Here is a 17,131-nt window from a genome sequence, read left to right on the forward strand (position 1 = left end):
GTAATGACCCTATCTAGTAGATGTCAAAGGATTTCCAATTTGTTTCCAGATACAATTCAAGGTCCTAGGCTTTGACTTATGAAGTTCTAAGTGACCTATAATCAGTGTCTGAAGGATGTTCTCTTCTATATGAACATGCCCATTCTTTAAGATCTCAAGTCCTACCCTGAGCATTCTTATCTTCAGAGGCTGAGTTGTACCTGGGGCAGGGCCTTTTTTGTAGTGGCACCCCCTCCTATGGCGAGCCCCCCTGAATAAATATTCGCCTAGTGCCTACTTTTTATCATTTAGACACTGAGTGATGCCTGTTTTTTCTCTCAAGCTTTTGGTTAAGGACATGATAATTTGTTGCTGGCAGCTCTTGTGTATTCATCGTTTCAGTGTATTTCTTATATTAACTGCAAGCCACCATGAGCATTTTGCAGAAAGATTAAAATATTTAAAATATATGAATCAAATAAAAAAAAAAACCATGCCTGCCCAAGTGATAGCATCAAGCCTTTATACCCAGCCAGATGGGTGGGGTATAAATAATAAATTTATTATTACTATCTGCCTCTTATACTGGACAAAACTGGACAGGCTCTTTCTGCCTTCCAGCTATCTAATAGACTTATCAAAAACACATAAACACGAGTCACAGGAATGGAATGTGGAATGCACTAAAATACAGTACAGGAATATTCTGGATAGCAAATAAATAACAAAATCATATAAAGATATGAAGCTGCTTGACCTTGAGTCAGACCATTGCTCCATATAGTTTACTATTGGGGACAATAGGATTAGCTAACATTGTGTTCTCCAGATATCGCTGGACTACATTTCCATGACCAAAGATCTGGTATGATGAAAATTGCAGACCACCAACATATGAATGATAGCACTTTGGCTACCCCAATCAACTGGCAGCAACTTTCCAAAAAGCAGTTCCCTGCTCTTTCTGGACCTACCTGAGATGCCATTGGGCTTCTGTCTACAAAACATGAGCTCTACTGCTGAGCTATGGTACTTTACTAGAGGCTGATAATAAATACAGAGGTCCAGTTCGGATGTGAACCATGGTTTGTTGGTACAAGCACAAGCAATGGGAAGCCTCAGGCTCATAAACACTTTTCTCCCCTTTCCCCATATGTACCCAGCCTTTAGATAAAAGGGGGGGATGACTAGAAGCTTCTGATTCTGATTTACAACAAACTGTAGTTTGTGATTTTAGATGCACTGCAAACTGGTTTATTCAAACCACTTGTTCTCAACCCAGGAGCTGAAACTATGATGAAGAGCATTTTTTATAATTAATTATAAATTATTTTTATAAGAACCAATGCCTCTGAATTTGAGAGAGAAGTAATTGATTTAATCTCCTCTAAATCAGATAGAAGTCTTCCTGAAAACGCTTCCGCTTTATGTTTGTCTTTAGCATATTATTCCATAAAATTATGTACAAACCTCCCCTACCCTTCTTTGATACCTTTATAGTTTCACTAGGCACACCAGGCTCTGGAACTTTATTCAAATAAGTGGTCAAGTCTTGATCAACATGTTCAAACACCAGTGTTAGTTTCGTCTCTCGGTCTGTTCGGGATGCTGTGCATACATCGAACAACCTAAGAAAGGGAAAAAACACATAAATGCTAAGTAAATGGGTGGAAACCAGCAAAAGATTAGTGTTAGAAACTGAGATATGAAAACTAGGATCTAAATGGCACCTTAAACCTAGATTAGGGGCACAAAACCAAATGTCTAGGCATATTTTTTTTTTTTAATAATACAAAGCTGAAAATGAATGAACTGCAGCTAAAATATTATATTCATTTTTCACATTGTCTTGTCCTTCCCCTGCCCACCCCTTAATATTCTTAAGAGGGTCTCTTCTCCAGTCTTCGGAGTAGCTGGCAGTTGGAAGGCATAAAAAGGTCCTCTCATCCTTCAACTCTGCAGTTTTAATATGAAATCTTAGCCACAGTACAGCACCCAGAGCTCAGAAGCTTCTCACACTAATGATATTCCCTGTCACAAAATGCGCCTAGAGTTTCGAACACTGCAAAGGAGTCCTTTGAAATAACTTTCATTTATTATGAAACATGACATGCAGAAAGATCCTGATGAATCTGGGTACCAAACACACAGATATCTACCAAGAGGTATTCTGAGGCATACGGCCACTGATTCTGGAAGCAGAATCTTCTTCTTTGGTGATCACTCATAGCAGAGTAAGATTGTCTTCCAAGAACACGGTCTTAACAGTGAGTCTGTAAGTGACTGTGGAGGCCAATTCTGGATCTACATGTCCTTCCACAGTGGAAGCACAAATTACCTTCAGAGTCTTTTGTTGACCACCAGCATTACGCTTTCCATTTTAAAGTTCAGAATAGAGTAGTTGCTTTGGAAGATGATAATCAGGCAAGTTCCCCTGCATTCCCAAGTTATAGGTAAAAAATTTTCGGAGACACCGTTGCTGAAATCTTTCAAGGATTTGAAGATGGCGCTTATAAGTGGTCCATGTTTCACAAGCATACAGTAAGCTTGGTAGTACAATAGCTTTGTAAACAAGCATTTTGGTTTCCCTGCAAATGTTCTGGTTCTCAAACATTCTGCACTTCAATTGGGAGAAGGCTGCACTCGCAGAGCTCAGGCAATACTAGATTTCAACATCAATGTTGGCCCTTGTGGAAAGATAACTGCTGAGGTAGGAGAAGTGATTGACACTTTCCAACATTACACCATTGAGTTGGATTTGTGGCGATGCAGAGGGGTTGTTTTGTGCTTGTTGGTGCAGCACTTTGGTGTTTTGGATGTTGAGTGACAGGCCAAGCTTTTTTGTAAGATTCTGCAAAAGCTTACACATTGTCATCAGCATACTGAAGCTCTATGACGGAAGTTACGGTAACCTTACTCTTTGCTTTCAGCATACTCAGATTAAAGATCTTTCCATCTGTTCGATATATGATTTCTACTCCGGTGGGAAGTTTCCCTTTGACAGATGAAATTGATGGACTATATGGAATTGGCGGAAATGACTGGCAGAATCCGTGACCAGGGAGAAGAGTCGGTGGAAGAAGATTGGAAGAAATTTAAAGATTATTTACAGAAATATTGCAAAATTAAAGAATGTTAGAGGGATGATGGATTGAAATTAAGTGGCTTCTAGCTGTACAGGCTTTAAAGTTATATATAGATCAAGATTAAGGATTAGGATTAATAAGGTTAAAAGAATGGAAAATTGGCTTTTAATAGGTAAAAATTTAATGTTATAATATATTAAGATTAAGGATTGGGATTAAAAAGGAGGGAAAGGAATTGCTGGACAAACAAATTGAATTGGAATACAAAAGAGGGAGGTATGAGGAGGTCCAGGAAATAAGTAGATCTAAAAGTAGTGATGAAAAGATGGAATTGGTTTTAACTGTTTTTTCTTTTTTCTTTTTGTATTTTGTATTGTGTATTTTTATTATTATTTTTAAACTCTTTTTTTTTTATTGATGTGGTTTTTTTATGTGAAACTTTAATAAATATCATTAAAAAAAAAAAAAGTTTCCCTTTGACAAAGTGTAGGATCATGGCAATGAAAATAATAGAGTTGGATGAATGCAGCCATTGCGACTAGCAGCCACTGAGCCTTATCCTCCCTGAATTTGTCTAATCCCCTTTTAACGCAATCCAAGACAACAGCCATCACTACATATTGTAGGAGACAATGACATAGTTTAACTGACTGCTATGTAAAGAAGTAGTTTTGTGTGTTCCACTATTCAGTTTCATTGAATGACCACACATATATCCATCCACTTTATCCACATCATGTATAATATTATGCACCTTTATCATGTCCCTCTTTACTAATTTCTCCCCCCATCCAAATACTGTAGGCTTTCCTCATAGGGGAGTTGTTGCTCCAGGTCCTTGAGCACTTTGCTTCTCTGTACAGCTATTGGTATGTTCAAAGGGAAAGGGAGGTGTGTCAAGCAGTTTGCCCCCATCATCACCCTTTCCAAGAAGCATAAACTATGGAGAAAGGGAAGATCCAGTGAAAGTAGCAATTTACTTTTCCAAACTCGGTACATACTACACAGCTGAATCTGCCCTAGACGTGCACTCTTTCTAGGCTCCACTTTCAACTGCTTCCTACCAACTTTAATTTCTCTCTTGAAGATACCATCTGCCCCTTGTAAGTAAGTTGTGTATTCTATAATACTAGACAGGTCACAATGCAGTTAAGAAAAATATAGTTAAGAAAAATGCTTTGCCTTTGTCTAGAACTTTTTCATCTTCAGATATCAAAGGAAGTTTGCAAATTGGGTAAGCATTAATATCCCAAAGAACAAAGAGCCGAACCAACCTGTAAGTGGAAGCACAGTAATCTTTCAGTTAAGATTCTGATCTGCCATTTCAGAGATTACCTGGGCTAAGCAGAGAAGCCCCAATTAACCCAGAGCTGAATGGGGCTTGCACTAGCTTACAGGCTTCAGCCAAATTCATTTTCAAGTTAAAGGAAAATTGGAAGATGAGTTCCTGAAGTACTTCTACCTTGCAGTAGACAAAGAGTCGCCAGAGAAATAACTATAGGATGAATTTAAATATCTGTTAATTTTTTTAAAGCAATGTAGTATTTTTATTGTACAGATGATGCTTTATAACATGGTATCTTCTAGCAAATCCAGTGAGAGATGTTAGTCTTCAGCGAAGCTAACCCAGGTAACTTGATGAATGACAGGAACATAGTTGCACTACATATATTTAAAAAGTACAGAAAAAGAACTGGTATAGAATAATGGCTTGCAATTATACTGGGTTTGTCCATGTGTCTGTCTAGATGTAGCAGTAGCTAGATTACCGGTGAATGTAGCTGCTCACGCAAAATGCCTACTTGTGAATTCACTGTAGTTTTGGAGGAGGCGACTCATGGAACTGTGGTGGAGCAGAAACAATCCATGCATGAACTCTCCCTTCCAGCATGAAACTGTTTACATGACTCAGTGACCATCACCATGCAAAAGGTCCATTGCATCTTCTCTGCCATGGCTTATGTATTATCTGGCCTTGGAAACTAGTGCAGTAAAAGTAGATATGTGTCTACCGCTACAGTCACAAAAATGAATTATGCAGCCTTTACCAAATCCATTTTATAAAAATTCTAATACATTAGGCATCTCTTTGAAATTGAGAAGTAGTAGGTTCATCATGCAAAGAGAAAACCCCACACACTGAGAAATAAAGGTACCGACCCATTCTGTCTCACCCTATCAGTAAATCTATACAAATTCTAAGTGGCCTAGAACAGTTTCAAATCTTGTGTCCTTGCCCATAGTATAAATATGCCAATTTAAAGTTATTTCTTTATCAGTCTTTCATGCAACAAAAACCTTCCTCAAACACAAGGACAGGTTCCAGTTGTGTACTTGTGGTGGCGTTTTCCTACATAGGTAAAACCGCCCGTTTTCAAGGATCAAAATAAGAATAGGCAAATTCATGGAGGGAAAAAGGACTTTGAGTCATGATGGCTATGTGCCATGTCTGGTATCAGAGGCAGTATGTCTCTGAACACTATTTGCTGGGGATCATGAGCAAGAGGCTGCTACTGTGCTCATGCCTTTTGTCTGATCCTGCAGAGATCTTCTTAGATTCAGTTAGGTAAGGAACATGGACGGAGTGCCTTTGCATAGCAGGACCACTATGGGCTGAAGTCACTAGTTAAATTTAAATTCCCTGAAATTTGTCAGGAGTTAATAATTTGCAATATATTTATATAAATCATGTATCACAGTAAACAGAGGAGCCAGGCAGGTATGAGATCTGAACATAAACATTGGAAAATATTTCCAACTGTATGTTTCTGTTAAACAACATTTACTTAATTTTTAAACACCTTTTTTGCCAAGTATTTAATACATTGGCAAAGCTACTCTTTCACCTAATGCAGTATTTTTAAAAAGATTCCTCTGTGTAGAATGTGAACACCATCAATATTCTGCACATTTCTTCTAGAGGTCAATCAAATGCTTACGGCTGCCAGGTCCCTTGGCTGTAAAGGGTTTTACACCTCTGGCTCCTGACTGTATAGTGCTAGTGATTTGGGGGTTGGTGGCACTGTTACTGTTTTCATTCATTAATTTTTGTTGTGCATTCTGTTTCATCATATAAAGTTGTCATGATGAATTATCTTGGGAAATACACAACTGGAAAAGTAGTATAAGTTTAATTAATAAGTAACATTAAACTACAATATGTTTTAACATCTTGGTCAAGTTACTTGGCTTGATATTATTATTCTACCCATGTCCATGGCAAGCAAGTGGAGGATGATTCGTTCTGGCCAAGTTTCTGTGGCTGGGTTCTTTTAGTGACTGATCAACCTCCCTGTCAAACTGAGTATTTTGAGTACTCACTGCAGAATCTGAGTGCGTAGGACAGGCTAAAAATCCAAGGGCACAATCCACCAGGGTCCCCTCTGGTGCAGAGAGCACTGCTAAGGAACAGGACTTCAATGAGATCTGCGTGAGATAATTCCCCGGTATATTTGTATGCACATAGCAAACAAATATGGAGTAGAACTCAAGAGTTGTTCCAAAGCTTATTTGAAATCCAAATATTTATTTTACTTTCTGGAAAGTGTGAGGAGGGACTTTTAATATATTTGTTTTGTTACATTTTTAATCCAATTCATCAGAAATAAATAATGGGCCACTTTCCCCAAAGTCTCAGAGAAATAAATACGTTTTTCACTGTCCATGGAAAGAATGTGATTGGGGGCAGGTGGCAGCAGCCACAATTCAGTGGGGAGGGAATTCATGACTGGGATTCCAAAACTGCCCTGGAGAAAGTTACCACCAGACAGGCCATGCTACCAGGTTGCAGAATGTTGGCAACCAGAATTTGTTCATAAATTCTATGAGACACTTTGAAAGCACAAATATTATACATATCAATATTTCATTATATCAAACAATTGGTATCAAGGGATTAATAATAATAATAATTTATATGCAGCCCATCTGTCTGGGTTGCCCCAGCCACTCTGGGCAGCTTCTAACAAAGTATAAAACCACACTAAAACATCAAACAATAAAAACTTCCCATTACAGCTATCTGCTTTATTTTAATTTTTTTTTTTTTACTGAACTGTATAATATATTTTTTAAACAAAATGTGGGTATCTGCCTTGATATTTTGAGAGCCAAATAATACAATGCCATACCTTAGGAATACCATTTAAAGCTACCCACATGTGAATCTGTTGGAACAAGTTTGTCAATTCAAACTGTCAGGTTCTGAGTACAAGAGGACTGTTATAATTGTGTACAGTCGTACCTTGGATCCTGAACTCCCTGGAACTTGGACGTTTTGGCTCCCAAATGTCGCAAACATGGAAGTGATTGTTCTGGTTTGCGAACGTTCTTTTGGAACCCGAACATCCGACGGCGCTTCTGCGGATTCTGCTTCCTGCAGCCAATCAGAAGCCGCAATTTGATTTTTCAACATTTTGTAAGTCAAATGGACTTCTGGAACGGATTCCGTTCGACTTCCAAGGTACGTCTGTACACTGAATCTGCGGGGGGGGGGGCAGGATAATTTCCACTGGTGCCCAATGAACGTGTTTTAAAAACTAAAGAATGTAAGGTAAGTCAGCTGGATCAGGTCAACAGCCCACCTAGTCCAGCATCCTGTTCTCACAGTGGCTGACCAGATGCCTGTGGGAAGTCTGCAAGCTGGACATGAGTGCAAGAGCACTCTGCCCACCTGTGATTCCCACCAACTGGTATTCAGAGTCATAATGCCTCTGTATATGTACCTACATGTGTTCTCTACATATATTCAGAACAACATCTAGAAGACTTTAGATATGCATATCTAAAGCATGGCTTCTAATTGCATTTATACAGAGCATATGCAGGTATCGTTTGTTTGTACATGAATAGGCTCTTTTAATAGTGATGCTGAATGGGGAGGAGAGGGGAGGGGTAGCAGGTGTGACTCCACTTCCCAAGTGCATGCATTCAGTGTACAATATTGTAACATATTCAAAATCCTAACTCCCTCTGTTCAAGACAAAGGAATGCACACCTGCAGATCTTCTGAATATCTTTTTCTTGACAAAGGGCTTATGTGGAGCTCAAAGACTCTCAGTAGGGCTACCTAGTGTTCCACAACCAAGATAAAATTATATAATTTGTTTTAATACAGTTTAAGCTGCAACACTATGCCCTCTTTCTCAGCAATACAATCTGGGTCAATGGAGAGCAACGTGCATCAGGTTGTTAGTCTCATAGAATTCAACAAGTTCATTTAAATCAAAGTACTTAATCCCAACCAGGATGTAGATTGGAAGGTAAAACAATTAAAGCTTGGTCTTGTCATTTTGGAATTATGCACACATTAGGCTTTTGTTCTCATTTACTCCAGAGTACTAGCCATCAGCATCTGTACACAGCAAAATAGAGTTCTCAATTACTTCAAGCCTCTCCTTAGAAATAAGTGTGTAGCTACCTAATTACAAATGGAGTTGTTGGTTCTACATACAGCAACAGGGCAACATGTACACAAACCCTGAAGTTTCTCTCCTTCACAAAACACATCAGTGTATCTCCCAGGCATTAATTCCCTAGGACAAATATATGGTGTAGGTTAGCCAATCACAAATATAGCCAGCAACTGTTCCCATAGACATAGAAGCACTTCTAGCAGCTGCATTAGTGGGAGTTGTTACATGCCAATATCCATGGTTAACCAGTTCACACAATATGGTTATCCATGGGAGTGCCAACCTGTGCGTGCAACCATTGTATACAATTTGTGTGCAAAGAAGCTATGTGTACACAATCCTAAGACTATATTATGGATTTAGCTGTATTAACATAAATGCCCTCTCCCAAGGGAACTATAGTTCTAGGGATCATTTAGCACAACACTCTGTCCAAAGTACACTTGCTAGGATTCTCCGGGAGATACCAGATTTAAAACTGGTTTAAAACTGTAGTAGGTATACCCAGTGTCAGCACCTCTGAATTAACAATAGTGGGAAGAACATTCTGAAGATCTAGAAATATTTTGAAGACAGTAAACTGAACAAGTACCCTTTACCCTTCTGTCCCTAATTGAGCATAAATATCTACAACTTCAGCCACAAATGCTATCTAAACTAAGCACCTTTAAGCAGAACATGTATTAGGCCTTAATACTACAAAACAACTTCTAGAAATGTCTCTGCCAAATATTTCTGGAAGAAGCAGACAACACCATGAGAAACACCCTCTTGCTTGGGTAAGAATTCTTTATTACAAACTGTATCCTTTTTATATCCACTGTGAAAATCATACAGATGTGTTTCCATAACAGTTGCCTACTATGTTAAGAATAATGAGTTACTCAGAAGTACTTCTGGGTTCCCCCTCCTACCCACCCATTTTCTGCTTATTATAACTTTGTAACAAGCCAGAACATGTGAAAAACTTGCTTCAAAAGGCTACATTATGTGCAGGTATAATAAAGAGAAATGCATCCAAATTAATACAAGATTTGCCTACTGAATGCCGTAAATACAACCTATTGTATGTTTTCATTCTTTACAACGATTAAAATTAAGAAAGGCAAGAGAAACATCAAGGAGAAATGTCGGGTTCCCAGCTGCAGTCCCTCTTCCTCTCTCCCTTTCTACCTGCCCCTTTGCCATTTCCTTGGCAGTGGCAAGGAATTATCAGCATTACCAATAAGGCATCACCTGTGGCCTCAAGTTTTTAGGAGTCTAAAGATCTCTGGAGGGAAAGAAAGGCTCTGTGCAAAAATGCACCCAGTCTGTTCCAGAAACAATTCATCAGGCAGGTAAGGAAGAGTTGTGGCAACTTCCTAGCAGGTGGGCAGCTGCTGCTTACGGGGAGGGATAGAGGTAGGCGGCTCGTTGGTGCAGTGCAAATGCACTGGTGGAGTCAGTCTGGCACTCCTGCCAGTGTGTCTGCACTAGGCTGACCTTTCTTGCCCCTCTTCCTCCCCTTAAGCAGTAGCAATATACCTGCCAGGAAACTAGCATACCAGGTCCATCCCACCTGACCAGATGCTTCTGGCCTCCTCTCTCTTGTTTTTCAACTTCATGTGGTACTGGTGGCTGTTTTTGAGACAAAACTATTTGCATGCCACTGAACTAAAACAATATTCTGGGGAAACTGATCTGTACATCCCGGGTAAGTCACATCATACAGTGGTTTTGAGACTGCACTACTTCAGACTGTAGATGAGGGACTGCTTGCCTGAATACCCCCTATGTAAACAAACAAACAAACAAAAACCCAATCTTCCTGCATATGGAATATAAGAAAATCAGGAGGAAGTCTGGGGTAGAGCTATTTTTGCATGGCCAGCAAGATGTTGATTTAGTGGACCATTTAAACACGCAGTACCTCACTTGACACAGAACAGTATCAGAAACTTGGTAATGTGCAGAACAGCTCTGAGCCAATTCTCACATGTATGTTCATCACCCTACCTGCAGAACCAAGAAATGACTTGCACTGATGAACAAACCATCAGTCTATTTACCACACAGGAGTTTCAGACCATCCAGACCATATCCCAGTGGTGTCACGTTCACACATTCAGCTGCTAGTCATCAACTGCTGAGTAATCAAATGATGAGAACGCAATAGGTATGCATGAAGGCATGAACAAGGTAATATACAGGTGATGGCACCACACCAGCAAGGAAGTTGTTATATTGCATCTTATTGGGCAATGTAAGAGGGTTCATAGGATGAGGTCTGGACAGATTATACTCTTTGTTTTATTCCTATGTCAGCGTGCACACAAGCGAGTTCTTTTGAAAATGAAGTAAACAGCTCAGGATCAAGGCCAACCCAGTAAGGTCAGTCTGGGCAATCTTTCAGTACACAGTTTTGCCTTTGGGCATCTCCACAGTACTGATTCCTCTAGCCCTAGACTTTTTTTGAGGTGTCATTGTCCTGACTGCCAAATTCTACCGTGGTTTGGGGATGGAGACAAATGTCTGGTAGGGACTAGGCTGAAACCACCAAACTAATTTTCACTTCCACAGCTTGTGCCCAAGAGTTATAAAGGCCAGTGCCTCATTAACACACCATGTCACCAGCCCTGTAAAAGGTCTCATTGTTAGGCATCAAGGAAACAGCACCCAATAATGTGTTCTTTCCATCCCTCCCTCCTTGCTTTTTCAGTACATCACTCTTTCCCAGACATGCCAACCCTTCTTAATCATTTTTGTCTGGAGGTATATTTCTTTCTTTCTTTCTTTTTAATAGTTTAAGGAGAAGCATGCCTAGTGAGATGTCACTATAGCCAACATTTTATCCTAGGAGGCAGCTGGACCTATTCAATGAACAGTAATAATTACAGCACGCATCTACTTTTCTGCTCAGATGTCTTCTTCAATTGATTGACCGGGCACAAACTGTGAATCAAGGGATGTCTGAGGAATTCATTCTTTGCAAATTCTTATATGAAATGACTCGACCCACGCTTCCCAGTTAATGCATGGATCAGAAATTAGCTATCCTAAAGATTTCATATATCTCCAAATGTTATCAGCAGTTATAAACCAATAAAAATACACATTTAAATACTCGTTTTGAGAGAAAATATACAGTATATACATATTTAAATATTGAGTTTCGGATAAGATGAATTCACAGCGCAATTCTGTATTTTTCAACTCAAAAGTTAAGTACAGCTGAGTTCACTGGGGAGAGTCTCAAGGGAAGAATGAGAAACCTTTCTGCCCGGCCTGCGATTCCTCACCCCTTGAGTTATGACTTCTTTAAGAAAGATGACTTTTGAGGACAAAGAGCTGGTACTACAGGGAAATTCTAGGAACCAGGCATAAGCCCCTGCAAAGAACAGTGGGCAGGATCATTTAAGACTACGGTCCTATACATACTCACCAGGAACTGGAAGTAAGTCCCACTGAAATAACTGGGACGTACTTCTGAGTAGACATGCCTCACTGAACTGTGAGGCAGCAGACCTTTAGGTAACTGAGGGGGGTAGAGTTGGAAGAATGAAGAAAATGGGGCAAGATATGCACTGAAGGGCTTTTGATATTCACAGATGAGTTATGGCTGGCACAGCCATCTATAAGGCAGCTAGGCAAAGCCTCCATACTTGGAAGGCACTTCAATAGATATCAATAAACATTACATCCTATTTAAGATTGACAGTGGCAAGCAAGTTTTATTGTATCTTAAGTGAGAGCTTAATTTGCAGCTTGTTTCAAAAAGCCATGGCTTAGTGAAGTGATGAAATGTTGTCTCAAAGGGTAGGAGCAAAACCATGGTTGCTAATGAGGGAATATCTAGTCTCAGAAGCATTATTAATGCACAAGAAAAATTAAATTCTATGGCAGCTTTTGATTATGTACTGTAATCAAAATAAAACTTTTGCACAGAATCACTAGCATTGCTTGGAAGAATGTGAAAAGAATAAAATTTATTTTGCATTGTTAACTGATAAAATAATTTGTTTTTCTTATGGAAGCACTGAACTACAGAAAGGATAATACTTAATTTGTAAAATAGAGTCAAATAAGGAAACTTCCAATGATGAATGTGTCGTTCTGAATATCCTGAAGAAGCAACTCTTTACCCTGTCCTTTAACACTTGGCAGATTTTTAGGAAACACCCTGTTATCCCAATTGTAAATTGTTTTAACTGATTTTAATATTGTATATTTATACTGCCCTGGGCGGACCAAAAATCCAATAAATTAATAACTCAAAGTCTCTAACAAGGCTACAGCAGATATAACGCTGCCCTCCCAACTTTGTAACCTTGCTGTCAAATACAGAATTACTTTTTTTGCAATTGCGATAATTTTCTGAAACATATTAAAATCACTTCTACATGATAAACCATTTTAATCACAAATGTGCAGTATGTCCACCCTCTGCATCTTTTGTTGACTTTTTTAAAAAATAGCGCTTCCTAATTTCCCATAATTTATTTCTTTAATCTCAAACTCTTCCTCCTCCAGTTCACTAAATTCATTTCATTTGGAAATAAAATCAGGCAACTACTCTCTGATAGTTAATCATATATATGGGGATTAAATAAAATAAACTGCCTTTTAATCTTGCTTTTTAAAAGTAAATTTTGAAGTGAGATTTCTGATGCAGTGCTTTGACAACCGGGCTATCCAACAAAAAGGTAGGAAAGAGTGTGAATTTACACTCTCTCTCTCTCTCTCTCTGTGTGTGTGTGCGCGTGTGTTTATCTTCCCACAATTTTTAATTTCAAATTTTGAAGTGAAGAATTACAAAATATCTCTGCTCTTGTTGGAACTTTCAAACTGATCTTAATTTGCCCTAGAGAAAGTACATTTGTTAACTTAATCTGCTTTCTGAAAGTTTTTTTTTAAAAAGCAGGGTTTAGTGTAGACTTAAAATAAAATAAAAACTCCACTTAAACTGTTCTATCATTTAGTTCATTTGTGTCACTTTCTGTAATTTCCCCCAATATCTTATTACCAGTAAGTACTTTCCCAACTCCTACTGCCAGGCAAAAATGAAAGCACTATTAGTTAAGAAATGATTGAGGTGGCTTGCTCTAATCAAATTAAACCAGCCAAATGTTCCTTTCAAAGGTAACTGTCTACTCAGCAGCTGTATGCAAACTACCAGATCAAATGTGGAAGGGGGGGAATAAAGATGCAAAATCCTCCCCTCTCTTTCCACAACTCCCATTTACACTATAAGTCTAGCTTGAAAGATTGAGAGAAACAAAACCCATGTGCAGGGAAATGCATTCACACAACACTTGAAGAAGAAATGTGCTAGTCTGGGAAACATTAAAGCTGACACAGCCGGTAGATATCATGATAATTCTGAGAGGGGAATTCCTCAGAAATATTAAACAGTAACAGATACTTTGAGTCATTACCCAAGTTTCATCTGTAGAGTTTCATCTACATATGTTAAAACTACCCAATACTTAATGGCAAGAACATATATATATCCCATTTTAAAACAAGTCTTTTCATTCTGCTGAGGTTAGATTAACAAGATTCAAATAAAGTGATAATGACTCATTTTATATCTTACATAAACAAACATGGGGAATGCCTACAACAACACCAAAATCTGTTTTCTTTTCCTATTGTTCTCTTTTCAGCAGCCCCACCTTCTCTAGGAATTATAGAATTGTATTATAAAGCTAAAAATGACTATTTAAAACTGTGTGACTTTCTGATCATAACCTACATGCACACTTGGTTATATTAGTCAGGTTCCTTCCCAAATTAGTTGACTCAGTTTTTCAGTGGAAACTCCAGGATCAACAAAAGAGTTTACAAGAATTAAAGGTCTACGTGTGCCCTTTAACTTTTATTAGAAATGACTTCTGCTGTGGTAACTTCACTGACAATGACAAGTGAACATTTATTTATTAAAATTTATATACCACTTCACTGTAAGAAAAATAATCCACTGTTCACTCGGAGTAGCCCTTTGGGGTCCCAGAGGTCTCAGATGTCCCTTCCCCATCACCTGCTACCTGATTACTGCATCTGAATAAGGCAGGTATTGATCTGGTAACTTCTGCGTGCAAAGCTTCTGCTCTGCCACTGAGATTAGGTCCCTTTCGGTTTAGGTCTGATCCCCTAAAATCCAATTCCCAGCCCATACCAAGCTGGTCATATTCATTTACTATCATGCAGAGGGCTCATGATAAATCCTGTCCCTGGAAATTGTCAGAAAATAATACTTTCTGTAGCATGATAAAAATGGGATTCTGTGCTCTTCTGTTACTTGGCACAGATCTGGCAGTCCAACATAAGATGGTGTATGATAATTTGGGAAATATATATTTATCTCTTCTAAAATCAGGAAAATATGTGTGTGTTGCCAAGTACACTAATATATGTAAAAGTCTCACTGGCTTTGTTCTCATATAATGGTAAACCATAGTTAATAGTTAATAGTTTACTGTGAATCCCTAGCTCTTGGTCACTTGTTTCCATCCTACTGTTCAACCATGGAACAGACTCCCATGAGAGGTGGTGGACTCTCTTTGCTTTGAGGTTTATAAACAGAGGCTGGGTGGCCATCTTTCATATATGGTCTAGCTGAAATTCTTGCATTTCAGGGAGTTGGACGAGATGACCTTCAGATGCCTTCCAACTCTACAATTCTATTATATTATGCTCATGCTCAGAGAAAATAAACAATGACCCTTGGCTTAGCATTATGTCTGAACCAGGCTTCTGGTTGCTTTTACTCCCAAAGAACCAGGATCTATAGCCAAGGTTTGCTCTTGCCTTAATCATGGTTTGTCGGAGCAAAACAAACCACAATCTCTGGTTCAGCTGTAATGGCAAGCAAGGGATTGTATTTTTTTTCCTCTGCACACTAGCAAAGAGGAGACAAAACAGCCTTGAAAGGTGTGTTAACAGCAAATAACAATTAGCTATGATTTACCCTGACATGCAAACTAGACCAATGAAGACATTGGCACCAATTCACTTGTAAACACTGTATAGCAGAAATGATCTTAATATCAATGTAGTTATTTATATTTATTTGTATGCAGCTAATATGTCAGTCTCCCACTTTTATGAAAAACTTATTGTAAGTCAGGAACTATGGCAGTTAATTGAGAAGCATTTTGAGTTTTGGCCATATGAATATTTCCTTTTAAAACCTTTTTCTCAGAGGAAAACTTAAAACCACACTACACCATTCTCCATGGAAACTGACAAAACATTTTTTCCTATAAATAGCAAGTGCTTTTCAGCTCAAATGTATAGCACTTCAAAATGTTACCAATGCTTATTTCATTACAACATTATTGCTATTATAATATGGAACATATTTATTGAATAATTTATCTAAGCAAAGGAATGTCTTCTTTCGGTTCAGGAAAACGCTATATATTAATTACATATGACTCTTGTGCCTTTCTAAGCCCATATGTATAATATTTTAAAACCACTTGTTCATCATTGCATCAAAATGTGTAGAGTTTACATAGAGAACACAAAGTAAAGCACACATATGTTTTGCTGACAAATGGAGTTCTAAAAAATGCACCAAGAGTAATGATCCTTCTTAATTCTAAGAAAGCTTGCTAGCCATTTGGGAGGCACTACAGTCCTATAGTGATACAGACAGATGTTCCTGCACACAGCAGTGTCAAATTTCTTTTACTGTAAATGACCATCCTAAATACCTGTCAGGGAACTGCCATTAGTGCCGGAGGGAGAGAGCAAAATCCAGAGGGATTCTGAAGAGCATCCCGGGATTGGGAGAGGCAGCCCATCTTCTGGGGAAGAGAATCAGCGTAGCACCAGTGGAGAAGGGGGGCAGATGGGGGAAGCGGCGAGGCGGTCCCATGACTCCTTGCCGGGGACGAGCGGGGAGAGTAGAGCTCCTCCGCTGCCTACGCCCTCCTTGCGCAGAAGGCTTTCGCGCAGAGAAAGTAGGAGGAGACTAGGCGTCAAAGAGCTTCTTTGCTGGAAGAAGTTTAAGAAACGCCCACTGACGGATTCTGACAGCGATTGAGACAGCCACGGGTGAGTGGCTGTCCGGACAGAAAAGGTTCACTCAGGCAATCCAGCCAGGTGTTTGCACCGGCTTACGCATGAGCAACCCCTAGAACCATTACAATACCCTTAAACCCAAAAAGATAAAAGGCTCTGATTTGCTACTCTTTCTTGGGCTATGTCAAGGAATTTACTGTCCTGGACTGCCTGTATATATTATGGGAATGTAAAACAGGCAAAAGGTAAAGGTAAAGGACTCCTGGACGGTTAAGTCCAGTCAAAAGCATCTATGGGGTATAGCGCTCATCTCGCTTTCAGGCCAAGGGAGCTGGTGTTTGTCCACAGACAGCTTTCCGGGTCTTGTGGCCAGCATGACTAAACCGCTTCTGGTGCCAACGGGACACAGTGACGGAAGCCTGAGAGCACAGAAATGCCGTTTACCTTCCTGCCACAGCGGTACCTATTTATCTACTTGCACTGGCATGCTTTCAAACTGCTAAGTTGGCAGAAGCTGGGATAGAGCAACGGGAGCTCACCCCATCGTGTGGATTTGAACCGTGGGCTTTCCAGTCGGAAAGCCCAAGAGGCTCATTGCTTTGTTGCAACTTATTTAGGGAGTATAAGGTTAACTAGCTATGT

General features: G+C 39.2%; 1 protein-coding gene across 4 annotated transcripts in view; it reads right to left on the reverse strand.

Moving 5' to 3' along the window:
- Nucleotides 1-17,131, reverse strand: part of CDK6 (cyclin dependent kinase 6) — a 108,887-nt gene that overhangs the window by 74,952 nt on the left and 16,804 nt on the right. For all 4 annotated transcript variants that reach the window (XM_080975625.1, XM_080975627.1, XM_080975626.1 and 1 more), the window contains exon 3: nucleotides 1,472-1,607. In XM_080975625.1, the coding sequence (XP_080831751.1) occupies nucleotides 1,472-1,607 (136 nt within the window). The remainder of the gene's footprint in view (nucleotides 1-1,471; nucleotides 1,608-17,131) is intronic.

Source organism: Podarcis pityusensis (assembly GCF_964106645.2).
Source record: "Podarcis pityusensis genome assembly, chromosome: 12".
Classification (NCBI taxonomy): Eukaryota; Metazoa; Chordata; class Lepidosauria; order Squamata; family Lacertidae; genus Podarcis; species Podarcis pityusensis.